Source organism: Gopherus flavomarginatus, chromosome 15, assembly GCF_025201925.1.
Source record: "Gopherus flavomarginatus isolate rGopFla2 chromosome 15, rGopFla2.mat.asm, whole genome shotgun sequence".
Taxonomy (NCBI): Eukaryota; Metazoa; Chordata; order Testudines; family Testudinidae; genus Gopherus; species Gopherus flavomarginatus.
This window is the reverse complement of record NC_066631.1, coordinates 28,189,230-28,204,358: the sequence shown is the minus strand read 5'-3', so window position 1 is coordinate 28,204,358 and position 15,129 is coordinate 28,189,230. Positions and strand designations below refer to the sequence as shown.

General features: G+C 37.1%; 1 protein-coding gene across 11 annotated transcripts in view; it reads left to right on the top strand.

Annotated features, from left to right (window-relative positions):
* Nucleotides 1–15,129, top strand: part of ATXN2 (ataxin 2) — a 90,617-nt gene that overhangs the window by 8,227 nt on the left and 67,261 nt on the right. For 7 of the 11 annotated variants that reach the window (XM_050924350.1, XM_050924352.1, XM_050924349.1 and 4 more), the window contains exons 2-6: nucleotides 2,422–2,458; nucleotides 4,639–4,698; nucleotides 5,479–5,550; nucleotides 5,849–5,999; nucleotides 13,296–13,310. In XM_050924350.1, coding sequence (XP_050780307.1) covers nucleotides 2,422–2,458; nucleotides 4,639–4,698; nucleotides 5,479–5,550; nucleotides 5,849–5,999; nucleotides 13,296–13,310 — 335 coding nt within the window. The other 4 variants (XM_050924348.1, XM_050924346.1, XM_050924345.1 and 1 more) reach the window with 2 other exon arrangements.

Below are 15,129 nucleotides of genomic sequence, written 5' to 3'. Positions count from 1 at the left end.
TGTGACCTTTTATCACAGTGAGGAACTTGTAGGGCTACTCGTGAGCAGTGACCATTCCATTCAGTATCACTTTTCAGGAAATGTGTGATTCCACTTACTTGTAGGACCACCAGTATTTGTGCTTTTTGTGTGGTTACATGTGCAATTGGTCTAACACAGACTTCAAGGTTAGAAGGGACTATTAATATGATTCAGAAAGATATATTTATACAACTCACACAATATATTCCGATGTAGAACATCTCATTCTTCAAATGTTAAAATTTGCCAAATATGGAATACATAAGACAGTTGGAAAATTATTTGTGTGCTGATACCTCTGAATTGGCACTAGGAATTTAAGATTTGTCTACATGGAGAAGTTATTCTGGAAGAAGACGGTGTGAATTTTGAAGTGCCACAGCTATTCTGGAATAACTCCCTGTATGGACACCCTTATTCTTGAATAAGGCCTGGTCTACAGTTACATTTAGATTGTCATAGCTACATCACTCAGAGATGTGAAAAATTCATACTCCTGAGTGCTATAGCTATGGTGACCTAACCACTGGTGTAGACGCAACTAGATAGATAGAAGAATTCTTCCATCAGCCTTGCTACCACCACTTGTGTCACTGTAGGCTGCATCTATACTATGGGGTTATGGTGGCATAATAGCAGTACTATAGGCCACTGTAGGCCCTGTAGCCTAGACAAGCCTTAGACAAGTGTCCACATGAGGAGTTATTGCAGAATAGCTATTCCAGCCAGATTCCCTATGTAGACAAGTCCTTATTCAGATAGTTGCAAATTCTTTCACTTTTTTTTTTTTTTTGCAGCTCTATGAAAGGTAAACACATGGACTCAGAAGTGCTAATATTCAGTCAGCTATTTTCTTAATGTTGGAAATGTAGATCTTTTCCTACATATGAACATCTTTTGCTTTATATCACTTTGTAAAGTAATTGGAGTTAATTCAAAAGCACTATAGAGATGCTTATTACTGCTATGCTGGTCTCATGCAACACAGACTCTGTCATACCGCTAGTGCCTGGTAGTGTCTGCTACAGATATGAGACTCTTCCATAATCCCTTGTTTTGGGTTGCTTAAGTTTTAGTTTTGGGCCTGAAATTTTCTGTAGTTGACGTTGGCCTTTATTTTTGTAAATGTTTGAAGAAAAAATGGTCAGCTGTTCTGGATTTTGTTTTACTTTTGGAAGGGTGAAAATGTCTTTCTCATTTTTAAGTATATCAAGTTGCTTTCTGACTTTTTTAGATAATGAACTGCCCAATATTGTAGTACCAGATTTTCAGAATGGCTATTCAGATCCTTTTTTATCTATGGAAAACCAAATGCTAAGATTTTAGAAACCCATATTTTGCACTATTAATGTTACACGTTCCAGTTTATTTTGCTACTGACAGTGTCTTCATAGTTTATATCTCACCTCATACAGTTTTCAGTGCAGAAACACATTCAAGATTGAAAGTTGTGTGTACTTTAGAATGAAGAACCACAGAAAGAAGATGCCTTTCAAATTCCTCTAATCTAAATAGTCCCTAGAATTTTTCTTTGGGATGGGAGGAGACAAGATGATCAAATTAAAATGCAAAAAATATTATATTACGTAACATTAAGTTTATGAAATTAGAAGTCTGAAGTCAGAAATGCGGAAGTTATGGCTTAACATGAAACCAGAACACTATTCTCATGTGCACATGCATTTTGCGATCATACTGTTTCAAAATCAAATTTATTAAATAGGAAAACTTTTTTACAATTTTAGATACATGTATAATATCTGTAATATTGATATCCTTTATTCTAAAGTACTATGGTATCAGCACCTTTTAGTAGACTAAAGATGCTATAATTCACACTTATTTGCTTATAAATTTGCCACTTCTCTTTCTGGACGTACACATTAGTGTTCTCAGTTATGACTCTGCAGTGGTACTTGACTCTATAACTTGAAACATCAGGTAATTACCTTTGTGACACATAGCACTTGGTTATAAATACATGACAACTTTAGTAGGAAAAGGGCTAGTATTTAAGAGGTAACATATCTTTAAAGTGAAATTGCTTTAGAAGTGTTCCTTCATGCTGTGTTTCTTGGTCTATTATAGGTGTAGAAATGGTATCTTTTTAAGATCAGTAAAATGATTCTAAATTTGGTTTTCTCTTGATAGAGGAAAATGTTAAGGAGCTTTAACACTTATCTCTGCTTTTGTTTTTTTTAAAAAAGATGTAAGGGAAACTTTATTGGGATAGAACACTTCTTGCTCTTTGAGATTGATTTTTCTCTTCAACACCAGTAATCTGGGTAGGTTTTCTGTACTCAACCAGTTTCCCTGAATACTTGATTTCAAGAGACGTCTAATTTCAGCAATCTTATTGTCTTGTTTTTATTGAATCTGATACATATTTAATAATTTCAGAGGTCGCAGCAGTGCCAAAGGGCCGCCTCAGCCTGCAGTAAGTACATATTTCATTGTTTCTCATAGTACTATCTTGATTTGCATGGAAATTTAATATCTAATAACTTGAAAATTTCAACTCTTGTTTCAGGGAAATAAACTTAAATCTCTCATATTACGGTTCAGTGTAGATAGGTAATTTGAGAATAGCAGACAGTAAACTGTCTTTAATTGTCAAATCTCTCTTGGTTTTTAATACTTTTATGGATAGTCTAGCCATTTTCGCAGACACTGTTAGGAAACACTTGGTCAAACATTGTGACTCTCTTGAAATTCACAGCCTTGCATTCATTTAATATTAGTAGTCTCCAAACAAAGCACTTACCTACAACTTATAGAACTGTGGCTGTGTAAATCTATTTTCTATATGTTCTTGGCAACTGTACCATACACATGTATAGTAGTACATACATATTTATTACTCATGGCGATGGTTGCATATTTGTTCCTATTTGAGGCCTGTAATATTAATCTCTCCTTTAAGTAGAGAAGTCTAAAGCTAGTATAAGACATCACTCAGTTGAACAAAAGCAACAAATGTTTTAGCACTATTGATAAGGTTGGGCTAATTATCTCTTAAACTGGCAGTTTAGTTTAGTTTTGGTTATTCCAAATTCCAGCTCTGAAAAATGTTCTACAAATTAGCATAGTTATATAGTTTTTACACATTTGGAGTTCTAGCGAAACAAAAATTATGTTAAACCTTGCTTCAGACACGTTTGATAAGCCCTTCCCTAAAAGCATGTATGTGTGTAACTTTGATATGGTGCTAGTTTTTAAGGGCAATTAAATTGTTTAATTTTTTTGTAGGGGGAGAGGGCGACTTGAAATTGCTATACCTGGTGCATCATTTTTATGGATAGAAAAGTGTCTTTATGGTAACAGTATAGCACACAATTTTCCCTTGTCCCTTCAAACTTCATATACTTTATCTGAGAGGCTAAAGCTAAACAAAATACTTTGTGTTTGATGTCTTTAAATCACCCACACTAACAAATGTTGAAGTATATACCTCTAAAGATGGTTTCTAAGAACAATGGGTGATGTCACAAAACATGTACTTCAATACATAGGCATAACTAGATTAAGCTGAACAGTTTGACACAGCCTAAAAGAGATGCTGTCAGTTGACATGCTCAAAATATGATGGGTTATTCATCTGTTTCAGCATCCGTTGGCTCACAAGAATGAAGCTGGCAGGGAGAGAGGAGAGATGTCGCACCATGTGCACATTCTCATCACTTAATGTATGCAAGTGCAAATCCAACAAATCCAGCATCATGCTTGATGCTTGGTTAGGTTGCCTAGCCTAGGATCTTAGATTTTGATACGATTGTAAATCTAGTCTTGGTTTATTTAGAATATGTTCTGTAGTTGTCTTGGCAATTTGTAATTTGATACTTTTAACTGCTGCTAATATGATTGGGGTAGGATGACCAGATATCCTGATTTTATAGGGACAGTCCTGATATTCGGGGCTTTTACTTATATAGGCACTTATTACGCCCCACCCTCCTGTCCTGATTTTTCACAATTTCTATCTGGTCACCCTAAACCTGGGTCTGTTAGCTAGTCCCTGAAATGGGGGCAAAGGAGAAGGGGGGGAAAGAAGTATATCAACAGGCTTTTAGCTAAAGCAGCTCTCTTTCTTGGATGGCAGTTGAGGTATTTGCACCAACAGCCTGTAGCCTTAAACTGGAGGGCAATGATAGCAGAGCATGTTTGGGAGGGGTTTGAGGTTTTTTGGATGGTTTAATTCCTTTGATGGCATTGAGTCAACTAGTGACCTGTGAATTAATGAATTTTCTGTTTTACCCTTGTCCACAGGAATATGTAGTTCACATGAAGCTGGGGTGTAAATCTGCCCCATGCTAGCCTGCCACACACTGTTTATTAGCGCACTTTGATTTGCCCTGCTTTGAAACAGGAGTAGATCAGAGCACACTGAGGAACTATTAGTGCATGTCAGCAGTGTGCAGCAGGCTAGTAGATTCACACTCCAGGTTGATGCTAACTAAATTTGTTGGCAAGCCCTGAGCAAGGTATTTGATCCACACGCTCTTACAAACTGGTATGTTCAATGTTGTAATATATTTGAAGCTGGTATAACCTCATTTAAATTGTTGTGGTGAATAGTTCTTCTTTTTTGCTTTCTGATACAAGCTTTTTATCTTTCAGGTTTCTTTTGATGGCATCTATGCAAACATGAGAATGGTTCACATACTTACATCAGTTGTTGTAAGTTGTCATATGACAGGAGGGTAAACATCTCCAGCGATGTTGATACAGAATTAATTATAAAACATTAAACTAACCACAGCTTAATTGAAGTCTTTAAATTAGAACAACGGATATCTTGTGCCAGGATTTAACCACGAGAAACCACAGTGGTGACTGTTCTGTTTTTCTTAGTTTAGAAAGTTGCAAGTTGCTTGTGATGGGTATGGTATGTTTCTTCCCACAACCCTACTTCTTTTGACATTTGCCATCTTAGGATAGATTTTGAATGAGTGAAACAAATGGCAGTTTAAAAATCATTAAGTCTGAATATAGCACACCAAAAAAGTTATGTTTTAAGGAAAATGCTGACATGGTGAAAGTAAGAAATGAATCACCCAGGCAATCCCACATTCCTGCTACTAAATACTTTGGGTAAGCTTTCAGCCTCCACCCTCCCCTTGCATGCATGTATGTATATGTGCGCACACTTTGCTCTTGCAAAAACTTGCATGTGCACTTGGACAGTTGTAACACTTGTGTGCCATAAATGTTTGAATTGACAACTTCAAACCCCATCAAGACAAACTCTTGAGTGCACACAGGTGTTTGCATCTGCAAAGCATGGGCACATGTTTGTGAATGTATGGAAATGGTGATTGCGTAGAGGCCTGGCTAAAAATTGAGCTTTCAGATTAAATACATAAAGATGCAAGTGTAGAAGAAAGCATTCAAATGTCACTTGACAGTCTTTATGCCACAGTGAGAGAGCATCTTTGATTTTTTTGTCTTGCATTTTAGGGATCCAAATGTGAAGTACAAGTGAAAAACGGAGGTGTATATGAAGGAGTTTTTAAAACCTACAGTCCTAAGGTAACTTTTTTGCTTGTTTTTTCTTTCTGATCAGTTTTCTACAAAGCTCCACTGATTTACTACTCATTAGTAGAGTAAAGCAAATAATTCTTAATAAGTTTATTCAGATCTAGCCTCGTCCTGTTTGGGAATTGCCCACAAGCAGCTTCATTTTCATGAAGTTATTCGCTATTTGAATATGTCTAATACTTGTTGCAAATCTTGTTGTGTAGGTTGTTAACAAGTAATTAATCTATAGTCACTATTTATTATTAAATTAAATATTTAGAATCAAACTCACTTGCATTTTTAATGTTAGTGTGATTTAGTGCTTGATGCTGCTCATCGAAAACCTGCAGAATCCAGTCTGGGGCCAAAACGGGAAGACATATTAGAGAGTATCTTGTTCAAATCTTCAGACTTTGTTATGGTGCAGTTTAAAGATATGGACACCAATTATGCAAGGAGAGGTATGTTTCTGCATTTTAAATGGCTTTTTAAAATTGGGTATAGCTTTACATCATAAAGGTAAACATTTTAAATCTTGATGCTTTGGGTTAGGCTCTGAAAAGCAAATGTAAGCACCTGAATAAGACTCTTCAGAAATGCTGAGTACCAGTAGAGCTCATTGAAGTCAATAGGAGGTGCAGGTGCTTTGCACCTTTTTGAAATCAGTCTACGTTTATTTAGGTGCTTAAATATATATATGTTGAAGCCTAACTTTAGGCACTCAGATTTAAAAAATTGGCTAAACATTGCCTGTAATTTTATATTGTCTGAAAAGTTAACTTCCGGAAGTATTAACAAATACTCCCTAGAAAATGAAGTAATTTATTCACAGAAATTGCTAAATTTTCTTAAAATGTGGATGGTTTGTTTGCATTTGCTTTAGGCACTTTAATGTTCCATGAGAATCCATTAATTCATAAATACTTTAAAATGTATTGCGTTCTTCAAGAAGTAATGTGGTATATGAAGTCGTCTTAGTCAAAAATTAGGATTTGTCTCTGAACATGTTTGCTTAGAAGGAAGTCTCTTTTCAAAATCCTAAAAACTATTGCAAAAAAGTGGAGAGTAAAAAGCTCAAATTAGGAGTTTTTTCGTAGGAAGAACCCACCTCTGCATATAAATAACTAACTTTTATTTCTTATCAACTGCATACAGCTTTATAGTTCAGACTTTAAAAAATATAAAAGAATCCAGTGGGACCTGAGACAAAAATGACCTTAATATTTCAAGCCAGGGTTTGGTTTGTAACTGCCAGAAAGGGTTAATAATTTTTTAGCATATCGGGCATCTGACAGCCAGTCACATAGACTTTTTGTTTTTTTTTTTCTTTCTTCTCTTTCTACTGTGCAGCCTCCAAGACTCTGGTTATTTTTTTGGTGTCTAACATGTTCACAGGTCAGGCAGCTCTGCTTCTTTTGAAGGGTTTTTCTCTGTTTATAGCAAATTTCTAAGATCTCCTTTGTTTGCTTAACAAGTCCCCACTTTGCTGGACCACCAAAGAAGAAGGGTAATCTATTCCTTTTTGTACAGTGAAACAAAACCACAAGTGCACCACCTGTGAAGCTTGTACATTGGCAGGCCTCAACAAGTACCACTGATAGGTTAGATGTTTGTGCCACAACAGCCTGGGATTTATTGCTGAAGAGACCATCCAGACATGGGATTTCTACACATCTGTGATGTAGAAGAGACATAACAGGAGCATCTGCTTTAATGCCCTTTGACCTGCCATGGGGAGAGTGATAGCTCAGTGGTTTGAGCATGGCCTGCTAAACCCAAGATTGTGAGTTCAATCCATTTAGGGATTTGGGGTAAAAATCTGTCAGGGATGGTACTTGGTCCTGCTGTGAAGGCAGGGGACGGGACTCGACCTTTCAAGGTCCCTTCTAGTTCTATGAGATAGGTATATCTCCATCTTAATGTTAATCCTAAGAATAGAGCCTTGCTGATTCCAGGCTTTTGAAAGACCCTATCTTTTTAGGGGAAGGTACACATTCCAAGCACAAGGGGCAGTGAAATATAGAACTTGAGTGCATGTTCAACCAGATCAGTTTAAAATAGCCTTAACATAAATGAGAGTTGGGCTAATAATCCAGAGCCTTGCAGCAAGGAGAGAGGTGTAGATTCTGTTACTTCTCTCCCACCCGATCTCCTTCCAGGTATCTTTCATTGATGGGAAGTATTCTAGAAGGAGCAGCTGCCTCAGACTAAAAGGTTACCTGCTACATGTGGTTATTGGATAGAATCTCTTTGAGAATAAAGAAACTTTGGAAATACTAGATTCAACTACTTTGAGATCAAAGTTTACCTCTGAGAACTTGGATGAACCTATAGAGATTTGGGGCAGGGTAGATCAGAGATGGCTGCAATGCATGATGATCTGTAGTGGAATATTCATATCCTCTCCATGGTGTCTCAAAAGGAATAGTGCCAGGACAGTATTTGTAGGAGTAAGTGAACCTTCTGATCACACTTGAAAATTTGAAAGAAATAGGAGACTCCTTTGAGAAATAAGTATATGGATAATAAATATAGACTCCCAGGGAGTAATGCATGCTTATGGACATACAGGAGTTTTGGGCCATCTATTTTTTAAAAATAACTTAATGTTTTTCTTGGTTTGTAGTGTCAGACAGGCACTCTCAGTTCATAGTGAAAGCTAAAGGTTCTTGTTATAAGAGTTTCTTGATGGAGCTATGCTCTCCTTTAGTATTTGTACTGGAAATGGATATATTGTAGTGCTTAGTTAATTTTTACAACTCTGTGTGAAGTAAAACACAGCCAACTAAATTCTGTAGATTTTAAAAGAACATGTCCAAAAGCCAACAAAGTTTGTGAAGTTTTGCGTGGCTCTTGAGCTCTCTGCTGTGAAGTAATTAGTCAGTGGACAGTCTGGCCAGAGTAGTATGTGAAAGGCAGCTCAGTTTTTAAAGAAATGGCCCTTTCATTCAAGTTACATCTCAGCTATGGTGCAGGACAGGCTCAGCTGGAAGCCTGTGCATGTAGCAGAGTAGTGTCTAAAAAAATGTTCAGAGTCTAATAGCTTTCTAGGGAGTGCTTCAAACAAATGTTCCCTTCATGGGGTATTAGTTCTAAAATTCTGTAGCCGTATCCTGATTCGTAAAAGCCAGTCTCCTCTTCAATCCTGTGGATGTTTCTCTGTACATGCATATTCTGTTCTGCTGATGTGGAGTTATGTGATCTGGGAGTGCAGTTAAACAGTGGTTTTGAGCCTTGGAGTAGCCTGGAAGACCATGGTCCACAGATCTGAGAACGGTGAAGACACTTTTGCTATTATCCTTAAATCTGCTGTGTCATAAACCAGTCGTCCGACAGAAGATGTTAGTTTCTGTCCTATCCTATCTCAACTCCAATCTGATATTGGAGGTGGAAGAATGGGACAGCTCAGTTCATTTCCGGTCCTGTTCAAGGCTTTCTGCAGGAGCCGTGCAGGTTTCTTGCCTGGAAATGGGGAATCCTTAGTGAAAAAGCCAACTGAAACTGTCACCTTGGCTGAAAGCTTTGCCATTGGCAGATGTGGTGTTTGATAAGGGAAGTCTTTAGGGCCTAGACAAGTAACAAAAGCTAGAATCTGAGTAGGTTTACCATATTCTCATGCATCTGACGAAGTGGGTATTCACCCACGAAAGCTCATGCTCCAAAACGTCTGTTAGTCTATAAGGTACCACAGGATTCTTTGATGCTTTTACGTATTCTCTTTATCCATCTACAGAGTTCTCTCCAATGTATTTGGTAAAAGCCCATCTGCTCCATTGGAAAATAACAATTTCCTTTCCCTACTGACTTTTCCCTGTGATGCCAATAGATCACTTTTAAAATAACTCTTTTCTAGTATACTGCTAGTGCCCAATAATTCTAGTATCTGTCATCCTCCAATATACCATGGCAGCTAGGGGAAATGATTGAGTCTTAGATTGTAGGCATTCCTCTCCACTGCACAGATTACAGAAATTTGAAGTGGGGAAGAAAGGCAAGAGGTTGGTTGCAGTGGGCTCATTACTAATTTATTTTTAAAAAGGCTGTATGGGCCTTAACCTGTGTCTGTGTGAGCTTCTGTGGACTCCCATTGGCTACAGTAGAACTTTATAGGTGAAAGGGCTGGTGTGAGGGCATCCTATTGCAGGATTAGGGTCTTACTCTGTGTGGGTAGCTTGATGAATAAAGCTGACTGAGCAGTTCAAGACAATCAGGCTGCTTCCCTTTTTAGCTTCTGTAAATGAACGTGCACTAGGAAATAAATATGAAGCTGTTTGTACTTATTCATAGCCTTTGTCACAAGTACCTGCCAAGTATGGATACAAATTGTGCTTGTAGCATCAAAAGGCTGAAAATCCAGCCCTTAATATGCAAAACAGAACTTCTGTAATAGGTGACCATTAAGCAACTTTCTATTCCTAAATGCTTAAAGATAGCAGACTTCAGAGTACTTAGATTCAGACCAGGCTCATGTACACTTTTCAGCAACTGCCGCACTACCTTTCATTTATGGCTCAGCAGAGTGAGTCTCTCCCAGTATTTCTTGTAGTCCTAAAAGCTGTCTTGATTTGAAATGCCAGTTAGCAATGCCAGCTCTTATGTGGTTTAAATTGGAACAAGGCTCAGATGTGGCTGATTGGCTTCCCTCTTAAGAGAAGGTAATTCAAGAGGGTGGGTTCTGCCAGTCCAACCGCAGGATTCTGCAGTGTTTTGTTCACGGTACTTTGGCAGTGCTGTAAATCTGAGCTTGTACCACCAGTCTAAAATATAAAAAAGCAAAGGGAAATAGCTATCAAGTTCTTTTGGGGGGTTGTAATGGTGGAGGTGGCATCCTTCCAGACCAACTGTGTCAGCAGGGGAATGGCAGTTGGGATAATGTGAATAAAGGAAAGAAATATAACTGTGCAGTGGTGGTAGCTTGTTTTAATGCTTTCAGGTCAGTAGTAGGCAGGGACAATACACATCAGAGTTGTTGCTCTTAAAACATTTAAGCTAAAATCACAATTTACTTCAAGCGAAAGTAAACTTGGTTTCAGTTTTACAAGTAATTTGAACATCCTTGGACTATAAAGCACACTGGTTTAGTAAAATCTGAACCTCCCAGTCATGCTTATGGGGCAATAATTAGAATATGCATCTAACAACTTAGAACCTACTTACTCATGAAAACAAGAGCAAATGAAACATTTCGTGCTAATCTCCCTAGTCACACTCCAGCTCTGACAAGCTTGTCTCTAACTTGTTCAAGAACATATTAATCTGAAGCTTCTCAGAACATGTGTAAATATATCTCTTATCTTTGCATAACATGCAGTTTTGCCATGTAGAGAAAGAAATGCCATTGAGATTCTTCACTGCTCAATTACAGGATTCAAAACAGGAAAGAAGAGGATTTGAATGCTAAAACTCTAGCCTCCTGGTGTGGATTCTGTGTCCAAATCAGGTCAGAGAGGCAGCATGGGACTAGCCAGGAGCTGTTACTGGCTTCACCTTTCCTAAGTCCACTCATTAATCTCCTTGCCTCAGTTTTACCAGGTATAAAATGGGACTGACTGTGGACTTGACTATCTCTCCAAATGTCATGGAATTAGTTCATGAGGTGCTTTGGTGATATGAATTGCCATGTACAATAGATGCGAAGCGTGTTTCACAGTCCTGTCTGTTACAAATGTTGATCGGCAGCATGGTAGCAGCATGCCATGTATTCAGCTGTCTTCCATGTTAACACTCATCAAAAATAAGAGCATTTTTTTTATTTTAGGAACTGTTACGGACTTCTTTGCTTTTCTGTAGTTTTCCAGAATGTTCAGTTGCTCATAAACTTTGCTAACTCACTTCTTGTTTGTTTTTACCTCTTATTTTTTTATTTTTATTTTTTTAAAATTTATCTCAATGCCCTGTGTATACTTATTTAGCATTTAGATTACTGCTCCATTTTCTCCACGTGGCTTTCTGAATTAACTTAGGCTATCAAAGATTTCAGATCGCCTTCGGTGAAGTAAGGGAACATGGCATATTATTGAGATTCTTCTGCAAGGAGTCACATGAGCATCAGTTGATCTCCTGTCTCTCTCTCTCAAAACATAACGTAAAGGTATATGCTCCTGATACATTTAAAGTTTGTTCGGAGGCTGCACATGAGATTGGAGTCACGTGACTAGAAGTCCATTTTCCCCCGATTATATGTTTGCCTTAAGGGTAACTGTATTTTTCGCATTTGAGATCCATCCTGATGGTTAAGCTTGTGGAGCCATACTCTATAACTTTATGAAAACATGTCCAACGTGAGGCATAGGTGAAAACAACAGTGCCTCCGCATTGCTTCATAATAGTACTGGATTCTGATATTAATCATCTTGATAAGAATGACTGTACACAACTATGTTACTGCAGGGGTTGGCAACCTTTCAGAAGTGGTGTGCTGAGTCTTCATTTATTCACTGTAATTTAAGGTTTTGCGTGCCAGTAATACATTTAAACGTTTTTAGAAGGTCTCTTTTTGTAAGTCTATAATATATAACTAAACTATTGTTGTATGTAAAGTAAATAAGGTTTTTAAAATGTTCAAGAAGCTTCATTTAAAATTAAATTAAAATGCAGAGCCCCCTGGACCAGTGGCCAAGACCAGTATGAGTGCCACTGAAAATCAGCTTTTGTGCCGCCTTTGGCACATGTGCCATAGGTTGCCTACCCCGTGTTACTGTTTTTAAACACTTACAAATTATGTGCTTTGTAGATTATAGACGCTGCTGTTAGTTCTGTAAACTTCATCAGACAGCATATTTTTCCCCTCAAACCTTTGTAGCTTTTTATAGAGCTCTATTGAATGTTTTTTGTCTCCCTTCACCCCCAATATCTACGATAAGGAGTGGGTGGGCAAGATAGATAAAATACCATTCAGATAGTATTTATTCACGCTCTAAGTGGCATACTTCAGCTTTGTGTCTTGAGGCCACTTCATAGAACCTAGAAGTCTCAATAACATGCAAAAAGTTGTAAATCCCTCTCTATCTGGATACTGTCTTACCTGATACTCCCATATTCTGTTGGGAATGACTTTCTCAGTTGCTGCTATGGTGCAGTTTGAAACTGGCTTTCCTTCTTGGATAAACAATGACTCTAAAAGTGAGTTTGGAGACCACTCAATGTCTTGATCTGAGAGGACACATTTTGTACTTCATACAAATTTAGGAGTAGGCCATTGAGTTCATTAGGTTGCTGCTTTGTTCCTGTGCCTATAAAAATGTCATATAGGTAAATATAGACATTCCAAGAGAATATTGTTCCTTCTTAAAAACAGACGTGTTCTTTTGTTACTATGTAACTTTGGCGTGATGTAACACTTACATTTTATTTTGTATTTAACTAATAGCAATAAACATTGAAAGTTATTTTTTTACATACTCTACAAGTAGGAAGTAATCGAGGCATCTTTTTTTCTTGGTGCTGTTTAGATGCTTTTTAAGAATTCCTCACCCTGAAGATTTGTAGAATAGATTGAGATGCTTTTAGAATGCAGAATGGGGGGGATAGATGGAGCTGTGAATGGAGGGACATATTTATTAAAATTTGAATGAGACGTATGACTGTCATATTTTTTCAAAGATGAAGGATTCATAAAGATTTGTGATCATGATGTCAAAATAAATTAAGTTTAACCATGTCTGAATTTAACCATGTAATGTGAAACACCTGAAAAATTGAACATGTATTTTTATCTGATTTTCAATTTTTTTTTTCTCTTTCCATATCTGTTGTAGTTCCTTCAGAAACAGGTAACTTTTATTGGCGGTCACTCTGTGTTTCTGCATCTTGCCTTTTCATAATGCTCTTGTTTCCATAATATGTAATGGAAATTTAATACCTCTGCTCGCACATTTATGGCACTATAAAACATGCATGCATAATTTCACAGAATCATTTTTAGAAAATTTTACTTTTTTTGTTCTGAGCCTTGTAGAACATTGATTTTTAGCTATTGCATTTTAATTGCTTGCAGTATGCAAAGTGATTATACCAAAACTACAACGTGGTATGGTACTAAATAAATTACTCTGCTTCAGGACAGCGTACAAGGAGCACAAGTGCCTTTGCAGGCACAATCTATGTGGCAGTAACAGGTTAAAGTACAACCTCAGTAAAAAGTGCCAACCTTCAAGGAGGAAGGGGCTATCACTGCTTTCAGTGGCAGACTCTGCAGTAACATTTTACAAGCTGATTTGATATTAATTTTTCACACAACAAGCCCTAAAAGTGACGTGGCCCCATCAGGGTATCTTCCTCTCATGTGGTTTCTTTTCTTTAATGGGTCTTTCATGTTCAGGGAAACTTTCATATTAAGCTAATATAATTCAGTTGTCTTATCTTTATACACATTCCTTAATTTGTATACCGTATTTGCTAATTAACAAAGCTGTTTATGCTTAAATGCTTAATCCTTCACAAGTATCCTATTTGGTCTTGCTATGCCATATATGAGCTGAGTATGTATTTTATAAGACATGCTGAATGTTGTTACAGAATGATTTCTGCAGTAAACTGTGGCGATATAAGCACAGAATTTGACTGTGAAACTGGATAAAGCAGAAATAATAGTTAGGCTGTGTTGACAGCCTTAATTAAAACATGTCTTCAGTGATTGCAGATGAAATGTAACAGATTAGTGGCCAAGTAAATCTCTTATATAAATGTAAACTCTTCTCACAATGGCTTCAGTGTGCGTTCCTCTTCAGTACAATTTCAGACACTGCCAAAATAAATTAAAGCTGCATTCTTCCACTTCTGGCACAGTGTGTTGGCTTGGTCCCTACCTTTTCCTAAAATCTTAGGAGAAACCTTGATTTTACTGTCAAAATGGCTGCTTATTTCCATTTGTATGTTTGTAATGAAAAGTGTATAGTTCTGATTCAAAACTAGACTGAAAGCCACTTACAAAATGAAAAAATGGGTTTATAAAGTAATTCTCTTTTTTTAAAAGCATTTAAAAATCTGCAGGCAGCTTTGAGCTTGTTTAGTTGATAAATATTAAAGCTTAGCTTCCTTAATTCTGAATGGCATCATTATTTTTAATAAAGTATTTAAATAGTCTAGTATGCCTTCAATTGTACTCTTACAGTCTGGTTTGAATAGAACATAAATGAGCCTGCAAATAAAAGTTCATGATCCAGTTACTGACTGGAGTAGCTTAGTACACCTGCCTATTGGTATGTTCATAATACTGTTTCATATGTTTCTAGTTCTCTAGTTTTATAGTTGTCTTGAATGTGAGTAGAGGGTTTTTGAATTTCATGTAATTTGGGTAAGTTGCCACTTAAAGAAGCTTCTTTTAGAAAAATGTGTTTTCAGCAACTTCACACTGTAAAACTGGTATATTAAGCTAATGGAGAATTCCAAGCATTGCAGGGCTCTTTTATGGAGAGACTGTAAAGGTGTGAACACGGGTATCAAGGAATCATTGAAATGAAAGAAACTGGGATTGAGTCAAAGAGGGGAGGTATAATTTAAGACACAGCTTAGACATTCTGGGCATGGGGTGAGTAAATCGGCATAATGTTTTTTGGTGTCTGTAATATATTAAAGTATAGTTGTATTCAA